Source organism: Myotis brandtii, unplaced genomic scaffold, assembly GCF_000412655.1.
Source record: "Myotis brandtii unplaced genomic scaffold, ASM41265v1 scaffold165, whole genome shotgun sequence".
NCBI classification, from domain to species: Eukaryota; Metazoa; Chordata; class Mammalia; order Chiroptera; family Vespertilionidae; genus Myotis; species Myotis brandtii.
In genome coordinates, this window is record NW_005356042.1 from 8,075,708 (window position 1) to 8,096,961 (window position 21,254).

General features: G+C 40.1%; 1 protein-coding gene across 5 annotated transcripts in view; it reads left to right on the forward strand.

The window, feature by feature from the left end:
* MBTPS1 (membrane-bound transcription factor peptidase, site 1) overlaps positions 1-21,254 on the forward strand; it is a 58,916-nt gene that overhangs the window by 3,884 nt on the left and 33,778 nt on the right. For all 5 annotated transcript variants that reach the window (XM_005862563.2, XM_014536695.1, XM_014536694.1 and 2 more), the window contains exons 2-6: positions 12,745-13,229; positions 14,187-14,444; positions 17,420-17,623; positions 19,291-19,401; positions 19,893-20,002. In XM_005862563.2, coding sequence (XP_005862625.1) covers positions 13,061-13,229; positions 14,187-14,444; positions 17,420-17,623; positions 19,291-19,401; positions 19,893-20,002 — 852 coding nt within the window. In that variant the 5' untranslated portion in view covers positions 12,745-13,060. The remainder of the gene's footprint in view (positions 1-12,744; positions 13,230-14,186; positions 14,445-17,419; positions 17,624-19,290; positions 19,402-19,892; positions 20,003-21,254) is intronic.

Consider the following 21,254-nt stretch of genomic DNA (forward strand, 5'->3'; position numbering starts at 1 on the left):
CGGTGGCTGGGGCCTCCCTGCGACCCTGGACCCGCGGGGAGCGGACCCGGATTGTGAGGCGCGGGCCTGGGGCGTGCGGTAAAGCCAGGCATTTAGACGCACTGGCTCCACAGCGTGCTTGGCGGTAGGAAATGAGCAGCCCCCTCCGCTCGCCAGACCCCGCCTGGACTTAAACGGCTGTTGTCCCTACCCGGCCTTTTCTGCGTGTTTACCCGGTGTGGTAGCTGACCCAATTCCTTTTTCTTTATGTGAAATAAGCTTTAACGGAGGGAAACAATATGCCGGACTCTGACCCTCAGCCTCCGGACGTCCCCGGAGTGCTAGGTATACTCCAGAGGGTTCTGGTGTCAGACTTTCAGTGACCGCGGAGCTTTGCCGCGCTGTCTGTGCACCCTGCTCCGCTGATTTTCAGACAGGCAGTGTAAGAAGCTCGTGGGCAGGGGGGCCCCGAGGTTCGTGGGTTTACTCGGAACCAGGATGCCTTCCAGACCTGTCGGATCTTCAGGTCTGGCCATGCCCTGTCATGATGGGCTTCCTGTGACTGTTACAGATCAACATGATTTTTATTAAGGTGTTTACCCCTTGTTTTTGTTAGAGCCACTGAGAATCTTGGCCTGTTTGTGTATGCAAATTATTCAGTATTTACATTTACCTTAAGAAACTTCCAAGTGAGATAGAGTGACATAAGATCGGAGTTGAACTCCGGAGCATTTAGTTTCCTATGGTCCTTCAGTCTGAACTGTGCTAGTAAGTAGCTCTCTGACTTCAAGGTCTCATTCTGTAAATGTATCAAAACGAGGGGCCTGGGGAACAGTGATTCTTCCAAACATTTTTTATCTTTTAATGTAAGAGCTTTGTTAAGGTAAAATTTACATGCTGCAAAATTCACCTGTTTTAAGGTACTGATTCATTGATTTTTTTTTAAAAAAAATCAAATATTGAGTTGTGTAATCATAACCACAATCCATTTTTAGGACATTTCTATCACCCCAAAAAGATCCCTGGTGCCCAATTGTAGTCACTACTCATTTCTAACTTGAGCCCCAGATCACCACTAATCTTTCTGTTTCTCTAGAGCAGCGGTTCTCAACCTGTTGGTCGCGACCCCTTTGGGGGTCGAACGACCCTTTCACAGGGGTCGCCTAAGACCATCAGAAAACACATATATAATTACATATTGTTTTTGTGATTAATCACTATGCTTTAATTATGTTCAATTTGTAACAATGAAAATACATCCTGCATATCAGATATTTACATTACGATTCATAACAGTAGCAAAATTACAGTTATGAAGTAGCAATGAAAATAATTTTATGGTTGGGAGTCACCACAACATGAGGAACTGTATTAAAGGGTCGCGGCACTAGGAAGGTTGAGAACCACTGCTCTAGATTTTTCTTTTCCAAATATTTAATTGATTCAGGTGGTATCATACCTTGTGTCTGGCTTCTTTAATTTAGTATAATATTTTCAAGGTTCATCCATGTTGTAGCTTGTGTCACCATTCCTTTTTATGGCACAGTAATATTCCTTTTTATGGATATAAAACATTTTGTTTATTCATTCATACAGAACACCTTTTGCAAATAAAATTTTATTTCATGTTCCCGTGTATGATGCACATGGCCAGAGGCCTTCATTGGAAGGGGTGTGTGGGGGTGGGGGTGAGGGGGCGTGACTCCTGCCTACTAGTTCTCTCCATTGCATTCCCCAAGCAACTGTTATCCAATCAAGGGTTGCTTGTATCTATGAAAAAAAAAATTCTAATTAAGTGCTTGAAGAGCTTTGAAGCACCTATGGGTTCTCTTCTAGTCAAGAGGTGTTTAGCATTCCCTTCAAATTCACATGTTTTTTATTCCATTTTCTATCATTCTGGTTGTAGGTCGTTCTTGCCTGCTGCCTCTTTATTTTTGTGGCACACATAATTCAAGTAACAAGAACTAGGAGGGCTGAAGACAGGTGAACTGCACATGACTCCCATTAGTGCTTTAAGCAGGGTTTGGGATGGAGGGATTTGCAACTACCTCTTTGCACTAGGAGAGAGTTGAGACATTGCTTATATTTTATTGGAAAGGCTTGACAACTCCAACTCTTGGTGACTTGAAATATTAAGAATGCGAAGCTGGACCTTTATTTGGTGTTTGGGTAGGGACCTTGGTCTCTTACAGTGTTTTGCCTGAGGAGGTGGTTAAGAGACACTTAAGTTGATTTTTCCTTCTCTGTTTTCCTCATCAGGTTTGATGTGCTGCAGAAATCTGTTAGCTAGATTTATTCATCTTGACAATGTCTTTTTGCTTAAGGAAATGAGTTTAAAGTAAAATGAGGAAAGTACTGAGTTTGGGGGTACCTCATATGTGGCTAGCCAGTACTAGAGGAATGAAGGATAAAGAGAATAGGACACGGGAGCAACATGTGTGAAAGACTAGGCAATAAAGACGGTGTAGACCAGGATTTTTTAACTTGAGCACTATTGACTCTGGGCTGAATTATATGTGTTCTTTCCCCCTCCCCCCTTACCAATGGACAGACTGTGCTAGGAGGAACCAGTTCAACCAGGTGTAAAAACACACCTTTTTAAAGACAGTATGGTCCGGCATCACTTAAATGCTAGCTTATTAAACAATGCTAATACAGTCAACTATACAGTTAGTTACAAAAGTGGTATTTTTACAGCTAAATTTTAATTGAACTGAATGGTACCCTTTCGTGGCCTAAACATAATTCCGTTTTCTCTGGAGTTATTTCAGTAAAGATTTATTAAAAAGCAAGGTATATCTGCATTCTTAGATGACTATTGGGTGATACAAGTAATTTCCTCTCATCTGAATTGTTTTTTAATTATTTGTAAATAAATAATTTCAGATGTACTTTAGCTATACCCAGAATTATAATCTTAGCCATATTCTTTTTTAATGCAGAGTAGAAGAATCTGAGTTTCATGCAATGCTAGCTGTCAGCAAGATCAATTGCTTGTCCAAGTAATGCATTTCCTCTACTTTGTCTCCCTTTTAAAATATATCATTAAGTCTCATTCTTGGCATGTATTATTTTAACTGGTTTGTTTGCATTCAGTGTTTGATGTCCAATATATTTTGATTATACCTGTATTAGAGGCATAATTATAACTTAATTATGGAAACCCATAATTATGTAAATACCATCTTTTAGAGTTTAATTTTGTATGGAAAGGTAACCAGGTCTTCTATATAAAGAACTGATAGATATTAAATCCAATATACACTTGGTGGATCCAGTAACAGCCCTAATTAGGCCCTACGAGTAAGTGATCCTACAGATGGTAAGCCCGTTCAGAATGAACTAGCTAAAAGCTTAGCCTTCCTTTAGGAGGGAGACACAGCTTTTAGTAAACAATTCCTAGGAAATAGATCCCTTTTAAGCTTTACATATTACATATAAAATTAAAATTTAAATATTTTGAATCTTTGTGCCACTGTCTTCCAGAAAATACTTTTCTAGATAATATTTACCCTATAAACCTCTATTTTAAGAGGTTTATAAGGTATTTACCAGTAAGTAATATATGTTTTATTTAATTATAAATGTGTAACATACTCTCTTTGTAAAAATATGAATGAATAGAATTTAAAGAGAAAATAACTACCTGTATCATACCATTGAAATGTAGAACCTGTGTTACCACTTGGGTAGACCTTTTTTCATATTCTTTTTTCCTGTGCACATAGATACATATATAAAAATCAAAGTGTGGATCACATTGTACATGAGCTGTTTTATTTAATGTTTCATAAGTATTTCCCTATATTCTTTGGAAAATATATTAGTTTCCTTTTGCTGCTATAACAAATTTCTACTGACTTAGTGTCTTAAAACAACGCAAATTTAGTATCTTACAGTTCTGGAGGTTAGTAGTTCGAAGTCAGTCTCACTGGGATAAAGTCAAGATGTCAGCAGGGCTTCATTCCTTTTTCAGTTTCTGGAGGCACCTGCATTCCTTGGCTCCCAACCTCTTCCTCTGATTACTTCAGCCTCATTCATCATCACATCTACTGCCAGCTCAGAGCTCCTGCCTCCCTCTTATGAAGACTCTTGTAATTACATTGGACCCACCTGGATAATCCAGGTTCATCTCCCCATCTAAAGATTCTTTGTTTCATTATACCAGCAAACTCCCTTTGGTCATATAAAATAACATTTACAGGTCCTGGGGATGAAGATAAGGACATCTTTGGGGGATCATTATTCAGTTTTCCAAAGGAATATAATTAAGGAACATAATTGGGAATTGCTGCATAACATCCTATATAATAAAACCCTAATATGCAAATCGACCGAAGGGCAGAATGACTGGTTGCTATGACGCACACTGACCACCATGGGGCAGACGCTCAATGCAGGAGCTGCCCCCTGGTGGTCAGTGCGCTCCCACAGGGGGAGCGCCGCTCAGCCAGAAGCTGGGCTCATGGCTGGCCAGCGCAGCTGTGTGGTGGGAGCCTCTCCGGCCTCCACTGTAGGTGGGTGGTAAGGAGCGAGGGGTCCTGGACTGCAAGAGGGATGTCTGACTGCCAGCTTAGGCCCAATCCCCTTGGGCCTAAGTTGGCAGGTGGACATTCCCCGAGGGGTCCCGGACTGCGAGAGGGCGCAGGCCGGGCTGAGGGGACCTCCCCCACACACATACCCCGTGCATTATTTTCATGCACCAGGCCTCTAGTTCTATAATATGGATGAACCATAATTATTTAGCTAGTCCCCTATTATACTTTTAGATGGTCTCTAATTTCCCCCAGTTATAATCCTTGGACATAAATCATTGTATGCTTTCAGATTCACACATATAGGGAATGAATTTCTAAGGGAGATTTTAGAAGAGCAGTGTAGCCTACCTCTTAAGAGTGTGGCCTCTGAAGCCAGATTTCCCCAGTTCCCAGCCCTGCTTTCCCACTCACTGGCCATGAGACTTCAGGCAAGGTTTTGAGCTACCTTGGGCCTCAGTTTTCTCATCTGAGAATGAGGGCAGTAACAGGTTGTTGTGAGAATTAAATGAGTTAATACATGCAAATTACTTAGAAAAGCTCAGTAAGTATTCCTTTTTATTGTTATTACTGGATTTATTAGACCAATATTTTTTATTCGTCTTTAAGGTTTTTAAATACACATTGGCAAAATATTCTAAAAGGTAGTAAGAACTTTTTTTACATTCACTACCAACATATGAGAGTACTCATTGGGTTGAATTATTAAACATGATTATGTTTTATACTGAGTGTCTCAATTTATGTCTGTCAAAATGTTACTAGAGTTTTATAATGTAAACTAGAGGCCTGGTGCATGGATTTGTGCTCCGGTGGGGTCCCTCGACCTGGCCTGTGAGCTCTCGCAATCTGGGACCCCTCAGGGGATGTTGGAGAGCCAGTTTCAGCATGATCCTCCGCAGGCCAGGCTGAGGGACCCCACCGGTGCACGATCGGGGTGGGGGAGGGACCACAGAAGGGCTCCAGGGCCCCTCTCGCCCAGTCCTGATCCGCTGGACCCCAGCAGCAAGCTAATCCAGCAAGCATCTGCCCCCGGTGGTCAGTGCGTGTTATAGTGACTGGTCAAACGTCAAACGAACATTTGAACACTTAGCATATTAGGCTTTTATTACATAAGATTATAGAAACATTGAGGTTAACTTTAACAGAAATTTATGATGGATCTTTTCAGGAGTTCTCTCAATTCCTTAGGTTGAGAAATACTTTTAATTTCACTTTGACTAGCTCAATCCCATCTGTTAGGACATCATTCAGTGTAATGGTTGATGTGTGTGTTAATCTCTTTGCCATGGTATGTGGTCTGGTTATGCACACAGTGAGTCTAACCAGAAATGTGGGGAGTGCACTTATAAGAAGTTTGTAAATGCACTCCCCACATTTTAAAATTCGGTACTCCTACCCTTCTCAGTGCATTTCTAGCACCTGAGACTAAATATAGAACTTATTTATTTGCATATTTTGGAAACAATGTAAAGGTTCCAAGAACAGTATAAAACCTTTTCTCTTTGAACCATTTGAAAGTAAGTTGCAGGCCTGGTGCCCATTATCCCCACATATTTTAGTGGGCATTTCCTGCGATTGCTTGGACCTCCTTATATAATCATAGCACAGCCTTCAAAATCAGGAAATTAGTCTTTTTAAAATGTTTTTATTGATTTAAGAGAGAGGGAAAGAGAGAGAGAAACATCATTGATAAGAGAGAATCATCCATCCACTGCCTCCTACTGGGGATCGAGTCCACAACCCAGTATGTGCCCTGACCAGTAATCTAACTGACCTGGTTCATGGGTTGACGCTCAACCACTGAGCCAAGCCGACAGGGCAGGAAATTAGTCTTGATACAGCACTGCTATCCAATCATAGGAAGGCCCCATTCAGATTTTGCTGTTTGTTCCAATAATGTCCATACAGCAAAGGGGCCCATTTCTGAATCTTGAGTTGTAGTTAGGGGTCATGTTTTTTGAGTTTCCTTCAATCTGGAGCCATATCTAAGCCATTCCTTGGCTTTCATTACCTTGGTACTTATGAATATTCTAGGCCAGTTATTTTGAAGACTGTCCCTTGGTGTGGGTTTTGATACTTCCTCATGATCTGATTGAGGTTGTACATATTTGGCCACAGGGCTCTTGAGCGCATCTGCTCAGTGGCCCCTGTTCCTTGTGTCCCATTGCTGGTTAACTTGATGAAGTTTCTCCACATAAACTTACTCTTTTTCCCTTTGTAAATCAGTTTTGTTGGGAGGCATTCCAAGTTTATGTGAATATCTTATTCTTTAAATTTTCAATTTATTTTATTAATATATGTCATTGTGGACTCGGGTTTTCCTGTTTTACTCAGTGGGTTAGGATCTGTTACGTTCATTATTTATTTTGATGCTCAGATTATCCCAAGCTGGCTTCTGTATCCCATTGATACATCCCATAATTCTTTGAGCACTTTCTTCCTTTCTGCAAGAATAAGATGTTCCAGACTCACCTGTTCTTAACCCGCCTAGTCTGGTACTAGGTCCTCCTCCAGAGAGCCTGGTTTCTTTTAGTGAGGATGGTGTTTAGAAGACCAGCGCTGGGCACTAGGTGGGCTCCCTCTTATTGAGATGTCACTGCCCCAGTGTCCTTTCAGGAGACAAAGCTAGGAAATGTATGTGTGTGTACACACATTTGCCTATGTTTGTTTCTACATCTGTCTATATATTGAAGACCTTGAGTTCAGACCAGTGCTTCCAGTTTTAGTCTGATCCTGCATGGTTCATTCAAGTTTCACTCCCTTTCATATTTGTGACTTCATTCTTTGACAGAAAGCTGCCTCCCACTACCTGTAAAATATTTATTTGATCAAATCAATTTCCGTTTGTTGTTGCCATCACCCCATTCAGGCTCTGACAACCCTTACCAGGTGCCTCTCCGCCACACGCACCTTTCTGATCCTCTTAGACTCCATTTTCCCACACCGGGCCACTGTGGCACTCCCACCAGTGTCAACCTTCTTGTCCTCAGCTGAATTATTCAGAAAGGGAAGAAAAGAAAAAGTTAGAAGTCTTTTTAAAAGAGTGTTCCCCCCCCCCATGTGTGTATATGTATGTGTCTCTGTTTATATACTCTGTGCTTATCTTAATACTTATTGCTCCTTATTTGGAGCCTGCCTTGGGGAGAGTGCTCACCAGGTTTGCATTATATATGAGAGCCAGGAAGGATCCATCATAGACACATGTGAATAGATGCTTTAGATATGGGAAAGTGCAGTCTGTGCTTTTAAAGGCCCAGTAGAGGAGTCAGTGGGGACTGGCCATCTTTAAAACAAACAGGCCAAAGGCACAGGTGTTGGTTGTAAGTGGCCCGTGTTGCAACCGTAGTGCCCATGGTGGTGTTTTTTGTTTTCCTCAAAGCAAATTTAAATTTTGAAGCCCTCTTATTCTGGGATTGGGAGACCATAGAAACCTTGGTATCTGTCATAACTTATGATCTATAGCTCTTTGAAGAGAGTGTCTTCTTAAAACCCAGATTTTAGTTCACCTTTAACATACATAAGCAGGTCAGCCAGATCAAAACAAAACAGGTGTATCTTTGTCCCTGTCATTCCCAATTATATCATTTATCCCATAAGGTTTTTCTACTTGAGGCTATCTTCTTCCAGCCCGGTGGGTTTGGAGACTAGAGTAGGCTGGCCTTCACTAGTGTGGCCCTTTTGGGCAGTGACTAAACCAGTGGTCTCTTTCATTTGACCACTCTTCATATAGAAAGTTTTTTTCACTGAATTTTTTTTTACCACCCTGTTCCCTTCTGCCCTGAGTCATGGCCTCACAACTCTAATGCTCCTAAAATTTCACATGTTCGGAACTCACCTCCTACTAGTGTTTCCCCCAAACCAGCTTCCCTGGAGCCTTCTCCATCTCAGGTTCAGTTAGGGGCAAGAGGCCTTGGTCTTGTCCTTAGCTCCTCACTTGCACACCTGCCACATCTGGTTGTCAGCAGGTTCTGTCAACTTTGCTGCCACATCTGTAATGTGACCACCTTCATCACCTCTCCTGCCCCACCCTGGCCCAAGCAACCATCTTTACAGGCATCTGCCAGTTGGTTCCCTGCTCCTGCCTGTGTCACTTTCCTGCTCTGATCATGTGTTCCCTTCCCATTCATGGTGAAAACTGAGGCCTTTCTCTGACCCACGAGGCCCTCCGTAGTCTGCCTGCCTGTCATCTCGTCTCATCTTCTGATTGCCCTTCCTTCACTGCTCCAACCACACTGGCCTCTTTGCCTTTCTTTACACAAGTTGGGCATGTTCCTTGCCCCAGGGCTTTGCACTTGCTTTCCCCGGTGCCTGTAGTTCTCTTTCTCCCAGGGCTTGATGAGCTTCCTGCTTCCATCAGTGGCTCAGAGGTTTCTGGAGCACTCAGTCTAAAAGTTCAGCCCCTCCCCTGACATGTCATACTGTCATAGCCCCTTCTTTCTTTTTTTCTCCTTTAAAATATAGTACAGTATTTATCACTAGCTTAGTACTGTATGTTTTAATTATCTTGTATATTGCCCATCTCCCTACAATGGAAGGTCAGCTCCATGAGGTCAGATGTTTCTGTTTATTGTGTTTTCTGCTCTGTTCCTACTGTCTGGAACAGTTCCCGGCTCCTCAGAGTTGCTCAGTAAATGAGTTGGATGAGTGAACAAAATTGCTCAGCAGTCCCACCTGGCTCTGTTTATCTCTGCCAGTTCACCCCCATTGGATGGAGAGGGTCTATATTTCCAGTTGTTTGCTGGATGTTCTGGCTCGGACTTCATACCTGCTTGAGGTCCTTGCCCCTCATCTTTCAGCTTCTCCAGACTGGCATCTCATTGCCTCCCCCCTCACACAGATGACCTGTTGATTCTGTGTGTGGCCTGTGTTTTCCTCTCCTGTGATGCAGCTCTGCTCAGGATGCCCCTTGCCCCTCCTTATTTCCCTACTTCCAGCCCTACCAGCTCAGCTTCCATCCAAGCCAGCTGCCATCCACTTCATCAGCAGAAGCCTCCTCTACACCAGGAAGAACCTTAATCCAGTGTCCCTGGCACTCTCCGTGTGCTTCAGCTTTGACACTTGACTTTCCTATGCTGTGTTTAGCTGTTTGCGGTTATGGTTGGCCTATTTGCTGGGTCACACCTGGAGGACTGTGTCCTTCACTTACCAACAATACTTGTTTATTCTGCAATACCTGGCGGTGTCTTAAACTTGCCTAACACTCTGTAAACTTGTATGATTGAATGAATACTAGTAAATTAAGGTAGAATGTCTTATGCTATTACAATGTCCTGTTTTCCAAAAGCCTAAAAAGTTTTGTTTTCTATTTGAGAGAGAACTGATTACCTTAGCCAGTGGTTCTCAACCTTCTGGCGCTTTAAATACAGTTCCTCATGTTGTGACCCAACCATAAAATTATTTTCGTTGCTACTTCATAACTGTAATGTTGCTACTGTTATGAATCATAATGTAAATATCTGATATGCAGGATGGTCTTAGGAGACCCCTGTGAAAGGGTCGTTCGACCGCCAAAAGGGGTCGTGACCCACCGGTTGAGAACCACTGCCTTAGACATTTTTTAAAGTCAGGCTCCTGCCTCAGTTGTAAGAGAACATCAGCCATCTCTTCTGCATAAGGCTGCATTGAATTTGGGGGAAACAGATTTAATTACAGTGCATCTGACACAGTTAGGTCTAAGACTTGCTTCTAGTATCACTAATTAATATTTGTGTTATATATAGCCCAAATATGTCATACATTCTTTAGCTTGAGGCAGAAGAGTTTTAACAGATTTGTTTATTTAAGTGAGAGATCTATTTAAATCTTTTAACTATAAGGTAATTTAATATGACATGAACACTCATCACCAATGATTATTAGCTTCACTTTCTTTGACCAGTAATACTATAATTAGGTGAACCATATGCTCCATGTAGTTATATTCTGTGATACTCCATCGCTATATATAAAAGGCTAAGTGACCGACCATCCGTCTGTCCGTCCAGCCGGCCAGAATATATGACACGCACTAGCAATTTAAAAATAAACGTTGACTTGCGCATGCACAATACATATAAAGCTCTCGACGCCAATCGCACGCGTGTGTTTTGATCTGTCATTGTCGATTGTGAATTTGGTTGTTTTTGTTGACATTCTGAAGCTCAAAGAAAGCAGGGGCGTGGACAGAATATGTCTGAAGACCAACTAGGCATAACGTACATCGGAAGCCAAAAGAAACTGGTGTCCCCATCTGACACTGGCCTCCCATTTAAATTAATTCAAAGACAGTTTCCGTGATGCTAGCATTTGCGATGACTATTAATAAATCACAAGGACAAACTCTAGACAGAGTAGGACTATCCCTACCTGAACCTGTTTTTGGACATGGTCAGTTATATGTTGCTTTCTCTCGAGTTCAAAGAGCATGTGACGTTAAAGTTGTAAGTACTTCATCACAAGGGAAATTAGTCAAGCACTCTGAAAGTGTTTTTACTCTTAATGTGGTATACAGGGAGATATTAGAATAAGTTTAATCAATTTATCAGTCGTTTTTATCAATGTTTTTATATCATGTTTTTGTGTTTATATCATGTCTTTGTTATATCATGTTGTTATTGTTTATTAATCAATTTATATATTATTTTCATATACATTTTACTAATTTTCTTTCATCTCCGACACTTCTATTATAGAGAAAGGGCGAGTAGCGATATTAAAATATTTCTTCTAATTAATTTCCTTTCAATGTGCACGAATCTGTGCACCAGGCCACTAGTCTAATATAAACAAAAACAGTTGGGGCTCACTCCCAAGCACATTACTCTGAAACATGTTAGAGTGGCTTTTGGTATCCCCTGTTTCTTTCTTTGGTCTTTCTATTCTTGTCTGTTTTTAATTTCTTTGTTCTTGTTGTTGGTATACTTGTTCTAACTGTTGATACGGAAATAACTTTTAAAGTTTCATTTCTGTCTGATGAGCTCCTTGTCACCAAGTTTAGTCTTTAGTTTCAGAGTTAGAACTTTTCAGGATCATTTGTTATTACAGCAATGAAAGTACTAATTATTGACCTTATCAAAATTCTTTAGACTCTTGCCCCTTGCTCAGTGTTTTCCTGTTTATAGAAGCACATATGGATAGTCCCAGAAACTACAAACTCCTTGTTACTCAATAGCATCAGTGTCTGATAGAAGAGGGTTTTAACAGCTTGACAGACCTCTCTTGAAAGGGGGCTAACTCCTTGTCCTAAGTCTTCAAGTGGCAACAGAAGGCCTATCTTGTCTCATTCATCTGTCTTCCCCTTGCTGGGTTATGTTTCTGATGTGATCAATGCAACTGATTTTTCTGGGCATGCCACAGCCAGCATTGTTTTTTATTGCTGCTCTATTTTTCATTGTGAAGAATGACCTTTTTTTTTTTTTTTTTTAACCATTCAGATATTTTGAAAGGTATTTGTAATTTAACAGTCACATAACATTTTTTTTTTTTGGCAACAGTCTACTTCACAAACTGTCCTCTCATATTACTTCTCATGAAGAGATAATCTGGTTTTATAACATATTTAGCAGGTTAAGTTTCTTTAAGTTGAGGCATTAGGTAAAATAAATTAAATGATAGTAAAAACCCTTCGATCCTCCTTTCATAGAATTAGCAGAAAAATATTTCAAAATTTGAAGAAGTGTAACTTGAGTACTTTTAAAGCACAGTGTCTCAAAGAAGATGTTAAGTACATGACTTGAATGAAAATTAGTTTGTTCTTAGGTATTAATTTTAAACTAGAAAGTAAGAGTGTATACCAAGCTTTTGCCTGAGAAATTACTGAAATTTATGGCAAATTTAAAGTGTTGATTGGGAAAATGCCTGTTGAAGAGTTGCAAATGATAGGAAAATACAGAATCTTAAAAAGAAGCAAAATAAAACATGATAAGCAAAGTATCGTGATTCCCCTTCTCTTTGGTTGCCAGGATGATCGGGGCCAATATGCTTAATATTCCTGTTGTTATTTCTTATCCTTAATTTTCTTCATTTTAATTTTCTTCATTTTTCTCACTTATCCTTTCTTATTTTGCAACTGAAAGAGATGAGAAGTAACTAAAAGTGAAATAATGTGTTTTGTGATTGTGTCATACATTTATCTTGCCTTATAATGGGGATATCTTTCTGACCCTCTTATCTAAATTGCACCTGTAACTAAATCCTAACTAGTCTGTCAGTGTGCTACTAATGTCTCTATGCTTGTTTTGTTTTGTAGATTGGCTCACAGAGTGATTGCTCATCCCCTTGGACTTTGGTTCTGTGGTGCCAATGGAGTGTAGGACTCAGTTGTCTGGGCTAGAATGACAGAAGCCTAATGTCCAAGATGGAGAAGAAACGAAGAAAGAAATGAAAGCCTCTTTTCAGGCCAAATCACAAAAGGCCATGAAATTTAACTTTTATTTACATTGGACAAGACTGTAAAATGGCTGATCAGTAATGTTTCAGCTTTTAGCTGAAACAAAAATTAACTTATAATCAAGGAAGAAAAAAGTGTGATTTGAATTTATGCGATTTTATGACCATATTCACTTATGACCATGAAGCTTGTCAACATCTGGCTGCTTCTGCTAGTGGTTTTGCTCTGTGGGAAGAAACATCTGGGTGACAGACTGGAAAAGAGATCTTTTGAAAAGGCCCCGTGTCCTGGCTGTTCCCACCTGACGTTGAAGGTGGAATTCTCCTCAACAGTTGTGGAATCTGGTAATGATATTCTTTTTAATATTTTTTTATTGATTTCAGAGAGGAAAGGAGAGGGAGAGAGAGAGAAACATCAATAATGAGAGAGAATCATTGATCAGCTGCCTCCTCCACGCCCCACACTGGGCATCGAGCCCGCAGCCTGGGCATGTGCCCTGACTAGGAATCACACCATGAGCTCCTGGTTCATAGGTTGTTGCTAAACCACTGAGCCACGCCAGCTAGGCATGCTATTCTTTTAAATGTTAGGGACTCCTTCTATGCTTTTTGTTTCAAACTTACTTTAAACATTAGCTTTTATGAAAAAAAAAAATCCAACTCTTTGCACAATAAAGTTCAGGTGGGGTGAGTGCATAGCACTTGGGTATTATATTCACTCTGCTGAAGTTTCTTTCCCCAATGTAGTTAGCTTATATGAAGCAAGGAAATTGATGTTCTGAATTCTTTTCCTAAACCTTGATTCCATGGAACAGATGCATTGTAGCTGGTGAGGGCTGGGAATTTGGAGATGCCAAATGTTTAATGTACTAAAGTACAAGTGAGCAGATGTGATAACTAACAAATAGTCTTGTATAATCTCCAAATTTTGTTACTGTTTTCAGTAAAATAAAATTGAACCTTCACTTCTCTGGGTTCCTTTTGCTTGTTTGAAAAACTTACATGTATTTCTTTGCTGTATATTCAAACTTCTGTTAATATTTGCTTTTTAAAAAAATAGCACAGGTATCTGATTTTGAGTAATGTAGTCTGTGATCAGGGGATTCATATACATTATTTTAATATAAAGTTCTGGAAACTGCTGTCCAGAACATTTAAACCAGTCTTTTTGTTTACTGCTCTTTTCACTGTGGGTTTTAAAATATATAAGTTTTCTTTTACCAGGGACATTTTAGATTAGATATAATCTTATGTTATATGTGTACATAAATTCTTATTTTTATTTGTGGTCATTGATTTCAGAATATATTGTGGCTTTCAATGGATACTTTACAGCCAAAGCTAGAAATTCATTTATTTCAAGTGCCCTGAAGAGCAGTGAAATAAACAATTGGAGAATTATTCCTCGAAATAATCCATCCAGTGACTACCCTAGTGATTTTGAGGTGATTCAGATAAAAGAAAAACAGAGAGCGGGGCTGTTAACACTTGAAGATCATCCAAACATCAAACGGGTAACACCCCAACGGAAAGTCTTTCGTTCCCTCAAGTACGCAGAGTGTGAGTACTGAGATCCAGGCTAATGTGTATCGATTTCTGTTTCACTTGGATTTAGATAGAGAATGTACATATTCGCCCATGTTGTGCTCCACCTCCCTCATACCCCACCCTTGAATTTATTTTGAAAACTGAACTGGTAGAATAGTTGAAAAATAGTACAGTGCACACCCATGTCATCTTATCTAGTTTCCTCAATTGTGAACATTTTCTTGGCAGGAATTTAAAAAACAAAAAAGAGGCTTTCATGTTGTTCTGGTAGGAAAAAAATCAAAGTTTACAATAGAGGATGATAGTGATTTTTGTTTCTGTTGGGAGTGATTTTCACCTAGGTTTTGTCTCAGCCTTCAGACATTGAGGCCGAGATGTCCCTTCACACTCTGAAATGAAAGTTGGTGCCTTTGAGCAGGGGTCCTCAAACTTTTTAAACAGGGGGCCAGTTCACTGTCCCTCAGACCGTTGGAGGGCCGGACTATAGTTTAAAAAAAAACTATGAACAAATTCCTATGCACACTGCACATATCTTATTTTGAAGTAAAAAAACAAAACGGAAACAAATACAATATTTGTATTTGCATGTGGCCCGCGGGCCGTAGTTTGAGGACCCCTGCCTTTGAGTCTCCTCCTTGCTTGCATGTTGCTTCTGTCAGTATGTTTTCATTTCTTTCATGGTATCTCGCAAAATTTTCCTTGGTTTCATTTGTTTTTCTCAGAGCCTCCTGACCATGCACGATCCTGCCTCAGCTGGGTTTATTTCAGTCCTAAGTTGTGCAGGTGTGAAGATGGAAATAATTCAGTTATTTCCCTTTCAGTTTGAGGGCTTATTCTTTCCTACACCTTTACAACTTGGGCTTGTCAAGATAGAGTTTATCCTCAAAAATTAATTGCCTGTTTATTACATAATATTTTTCAAAGCGTATGTATTAGCAAAGAAAAGGTGTGTGTTTTTCCTGTTATAAACTGAAGTAACAAATGTCTAGTTCTATATTATTTCTTTCATTGGGAGGAAAAATAAATGAAACTTTGCTTTTGTTCCTTTGTCATATAATAGGCCTGAGAGTCTCTGAGTTTTAAAAAAACACACAGGGGAGAGAAGGCTAACTGATTTGCATAGTCTGACCAGCCACAGCCCAGTCTCAGGTGTCTGACTTCTTCAGAGCTCTTTCTATTAGTCCAGATGTTTTGTGGTGCTTTTTCTCTTTAAAAAGCAATAGCCTCAAAACAATCCAGGAAGATAAAAACAAATCAAACCTTGTACAATTAGCTAAATATTATATGTTGTTTCTTTTTTATCTTAAAATGCTTCGGAATATTTTAGGAAACATGGGAATGCCTAATTTTAGCACAGTAATCATAGAATGTGTTGGTTAGGCTTCTTTATAGCCTCTCTACCGTGGCTGTCTAATACTGTTCTTAACTATCCTTGACTTAGGAGAAAATTTACTTCCCCATGGCCTACTCTCTTAGTGCTATTCGTGACTTTGTGCAGTGACCAGTTTTTCTTTAAGTTTCAACTTTTCTCATCCTAAAAAAAGGACATAATACTACCTACCTCATAGGGTTCTTATGAAGATGAAATGCAATAGTGGATGTGAACAGACCTCAGCAGTTTTTAGGGTATTGTAAGGATACATTAAATATTAATTATTCCTGTGGCTCTGTTGTTAGAAGGCTTTGCTTTATTTTAGGCTGATACCTGTCTTACTCTGGATCTCATCCCTGCTCTATCCCATGAGCCCTAAGACAGAGCTAACCTGTTTTCCACCAGATAGAACTTAAAGATGTATTTTAAAGATATTCATGGTATCTCCTCTTGAGAATTGCCTCTCTCCAGGATAATATCTCTAGTTCCTTCAACACTTACTCATATGACATGATTTCAAGTCTCTCATCATTTGAATTGCTTTCCTTTGAATATTTTTCAGTTTTTCTAAATTGTTCTCAAAGAGTAAAGCCAGACTGAATTCAGTACGTAACATAAAACAGAACAGGCCCCTCCCTTGTTCTAAATATTATTCTTCAGTGAGTACCTCCAGTATTGTCCTGTGCTGTTGACTTAAAGAACAGAATCAACATAGGAAGTTTAGTACAGAATAATTGCAGTTGGACTGTGCAAATAATTACTTAGTGAGATTGACATGACTATGTATTTTTCCAATTCCCCTATACTTTCTTGGGTGTAGCCTGGTAAGACCAGGATAAAAATTATAGTAATTTGCTTTAGAAACAGAACTTCAGGAGTATTATAGATTTGCTCTTCTTAAGACTGAGTTGAAGTACATTTTTTTCTTCATTATAGCATTAAAAAAATTAAGTATTTACAGATAGTGAAGTCCCTGCTTTTTAGTTAACAATTTGGCAAGTTTTGATGATTGTGTACAGTCAGGTACCCAGCAACAACATCAAGATTTGATTTAGTTCCATCACCCTCAGAAGTGCGCCTGACTCCTTCATAGTTCTTTGCTTTTTGAAAGGTGGCATTCTGGTAGGTAAGCATTCTGAGAATATCGAGAAATATACACATGGAAGAAGTTCCTATTGATGTTTGGCCAGAGATGGGTGTAATGAGGTAACATGGCTTTTTCCTGTCCCAGAAATCAAGTGCTGTGAAACTTCACAATTGAGTAGGGGCCGTTCTCTTCAACTTTCCCCCTTTTTCTGGGTCAGCGAGAACAAGTTGCTGTTGAAAAATCTTCAATTTTAGTATCACAATTAACTTTATTGCTTAAAAATTGATTATCTTATCAATCTTTCTGCCTTACATTGGTTAGAAAATTTTAGGTAAAAAAATTATTTGGGAACCAAATGATGGCCAATAAGAGGCTATAAATATAACTGCATTGAGAAAATCCTTCTAGCAAAGGGAGAGAATCCCATTTTCCTTCAAAGAGGATTTCAGAAGGTAATCATTGCTGTTTAGAATGATTGTTTTCTCTGACAAGTATGTCATTTCAGTGTTTTTCCTTTCTTGGCTCTAGCTGACCCCACAGTGCCCTGTAATGAAACCCGATGGAGCCAGAAGTGGCAGTCGTCTCGTCCCCTGCGAAGAGCCAGTCTCTCCCTGGGCTCTGGGTTCTGGCATGCTACTGGAAGACATTCGAGTCGACGGTTGCTGAGAGCCATCCCACGCCAGGTTGCCCAGACACTGCAGGCAGACGTGCTTTGGCAGATGGGATATACAGGTGTGTGCCATGAACCTGGAAGCAGGGTAGGGTCTGGTGTCCAGGAGGCCCCCCTCTCGAGTGCCTAGCGCAGAATCCAGGTGGCCTCATGCACCTATGCATCTCATTATTTGTTGAGCTGCCCCTCATCTTTGACTCCTCTTGTGCTGGGCATCTGTTGCTGTTACTTTTATAATTGTTTGATTCTATTCACTTTTTGCGTCTTATTTTTCTGTACCATTTCTGAGGTTAGATGGGGTAGATTGTGAAGCATTTCTTTTCTCATGACAGATCCGTGAACAAACACAGCACTGCCCACTGTTAGAGCTGACTGGTAGTTCAGCTAAGTTCTATAATCTCTCAGGGAAAGAGATGAGATTTAAGATAGTTACCTTTCGTGATTTGTACAATTTCATGAAAATGAGTTTATCACTCCAGTGCGGTGCCCTGTGTGTAGAATGGCTAAGTAATTGGCGGTTGCACTTGATCATTTATTTCAGAACAGGAAACAATAACAATGACCATATCCTATGAAAGAAACTCACATCCTTTATGTCCAACAAGATTTTTTTTTCTTACTGATTCATCATGGCAGAAAATTTCTATTTCAACTAATGTGAAGATTTGGACCCTAACTTTTAAATGTAAGCCCATTTCCCTAGCCCCCAGCACATCACAGTTTGCCTAGGTGCCTTTCCCCATATCTCCTAGACTTGGAGACCCTTACCTCTCTGATTTCCTCAGCCTCCTGCCTTTCAGGATGCCTGAGACACTTAAACGTTTAATACCTGGTGGACTGACATTTTATTAAAATGATTGTATTTGCTTGATTTTATCTTTTGAAGGTGAAAACTCCTTCACAAGACAAATTCTCTAATCTTCAGAAACACATTTTTTATTCCCCAAACCAAATGGTTTCCAATTTTATGTGTGCCTTTTTAAAAAGTAAGTAATGCATTTTGATGGTTATCTCACTATAACTGATTATTTAAGGTAGTATTGATACATAAACACAACTTTCATTCCAGAAAGACATTGCTTTCATTACAGCTGTTAGCAGTTAAACAATAGAGTTACCTTTTTTTTTTCTACATGTTTTCTAGAATTTCTTGATCTGATAGCATCTATTATTTCACATTGGTGCAGATGGCTTTTGGCCAATATCTGAAATAGACTCATTATTATAAAAAGGTGTTTTTTTTTCTTGAAATAGGATTACCCCTGAGTGTTCACAGCTCCTCTCTGCAGAGTTAGTTCTCATGAATGAGCAGCAGTGAATAAGTCACTGTCCTTGTCAAGAGTCAGGCTAGTTCCCCTGCTCTTAGAGATGTGTGCTTTGTGAGTGCCTCTCTAGAGAGACGAGGGGATGCAGACATGGAGGGAATTACCACAAGGGGAAATCCATCATCAGAGGAGGAGTGGGAGAGGTGGTTCATTCCTGAGCACTGGTGACAGTTGCGTGTCCAGCGAGATTTTTTTGTTTATCCTCAAGTCTTGTTTAGCAGCAGATGGTGGTGTTCCCCAGCCAGGACCCCCGGTGCATCTACCCTACCTTGTGCACTCTGGGCCAACTTTGGCCCTTCATGACATGCTCTCCATGGGTCACAAGGAGGGATGTGTGTTATAGACAAAAATTCAAAACGATGATTTCTCAAACCTGATTGTGCTTGCTTTCTTTTTGGGATAAGGTGCTAACGTAAGGGTTGCTGTTTTTGACACTGGCCTAAGTGAGAAGCATCCCCACTTCAAAAATGTGAAGGAGAGAACCAACTGGACTAACGAGCGAACGCTGGACGATGGTAGGTGGCCACACTGTGGTGAGAGCATGCATGAGGCATTTTCTGGTCACATGTGGGCTTCATGCAGGACTCCCACCCCCCATTTTAGCAGTTAAGTATTTTTTCTGAGTGTCAATGATTAAACAGTTTGTGTGCAATAGTTATTCAGACAAACTCAAGTTGTTACTGCCTTTTAGTGGGAACTTTTCTAAATATCTTAGGATGTTGGGAGTTGGTATTTGAGGAGAGAGAGAGGGGTGCCTGGTGGAGGAGAAGCTTTCTGTTGGGGAGAGAGCGGGACTGTCTAGATCCAGAAGTGAGACAGGTACGGTGCGGCCTCTGAGTGGAAGACAGTACCGAGAGACAGAGGTTCTACACAAGGACTTGGAGAATGAGCCTGTTTGAATTGGTTTGAAATGTTGCATGTTGGCACACGTTACCAGCAATTTTATGACTTTTTTCCCCTTTATTTTTTCTTTTTTATTTGACTTTTCTTTTTTTATGGGCAACAGGGCTGGGCCACGGCACTTTTGTGGCAGGTGTGATAGCCAGCATGAGGGAATGCCAGGGATTTGCTCCAGATGCCGAACTTCATATTTTCAGGGTCTTTACCAACAACCAGGTAGGTGTTGAGGACCCCTGAAATGTAAAGAATTGGTATTAAAAGGTAAAAAATTAAAACTCTAGAAAATACATGCTGGTTTAAATGCACACACATCAGCGAGCTGAGCTGCTGCAGACATTCCACATGAACCATGCTGTCTTTCTACTGTCCCTTTGGTATGGCTTTGCCCTTCTGCACCACCCCTTCATGGCCTCACCGGAACCCTGAAGACCCTGCTTCGGGGCACCTGTGCACAGGGATTCCTTGACTGCCCGTTTCTTCCTCTCCTTTGGGCCTGCCTACGGCTCCTGTGCCACCGCATCTTGGGCACATTTCTAGTACTTTCTACATGAGAGAATAATCACGTTTGTGTGTTTTCACCTCTACTGGATGTGACCCTGAGGGTCACCTGTGTAGCCCAGCATTTGGCATCATGTTGAGCAATGTGGACTTACGAGCCTTTCCCTTACTCTAGGAAAGGGAGAGGGTTCTAGTATTTATTTATAACGTTTAATTTCTGTTAGGTGATACATAGTTTTATATATTTGTGTAAAAGGCAATGCAGGGTAATTCTCCCAACCCTGTCCCCATCCAGCAGGTGTCCCTTACTTCCCCATCTCTCATGTGAGGATTTCTTAATTTCTTATACCCCTCCTCCTAGAATTTCTTTTGCATATACAAGCAAATATGTAGTCTTATTTTTAAAAGCCTTTAGAAAACATGATACTTAATTATTACACTCACTTTATTGTAAGTTTAATTTTGTATTTTATAGAAACACCTAAATGGTGATACACAAAGTAATTTAACTTCTGTCAGGGAACTAGGAGGAATTCAACATCAGATAAATAGTTCTATGAAATAACTTCTATTGATGCCATTTATCCTTCAACCTATTTAGCAATAAAGATTATTAGACAAATACATTAAATTATTCAGTTTAATAAACTTGACTTAATACAAGTGTCTTAGGATCAATCGTTTTGTAATAGGGGCAGTTAGAAGTTAGGGATTTTGCCTCGGTAGGTGTACTTGAAGGTAAGAAGCTGTACCTTAGACCTGGAGAGGTAGGTGCCTTCAGAACATGCTCTCTCAATGAAGTCTTAGAGTTTCTGGATGTAGAAGTCTACATTGCGGAACATAATTTATTCTTGGGATTTATTTCTGCAATTTAAGTTAATACTTCATGCTGCTAAGAGTTTATACTTTACCCTTAAAATTAAAAACTCTGTTGTACACTTTGACACTTTCACTGAAACACCTGAAAGAC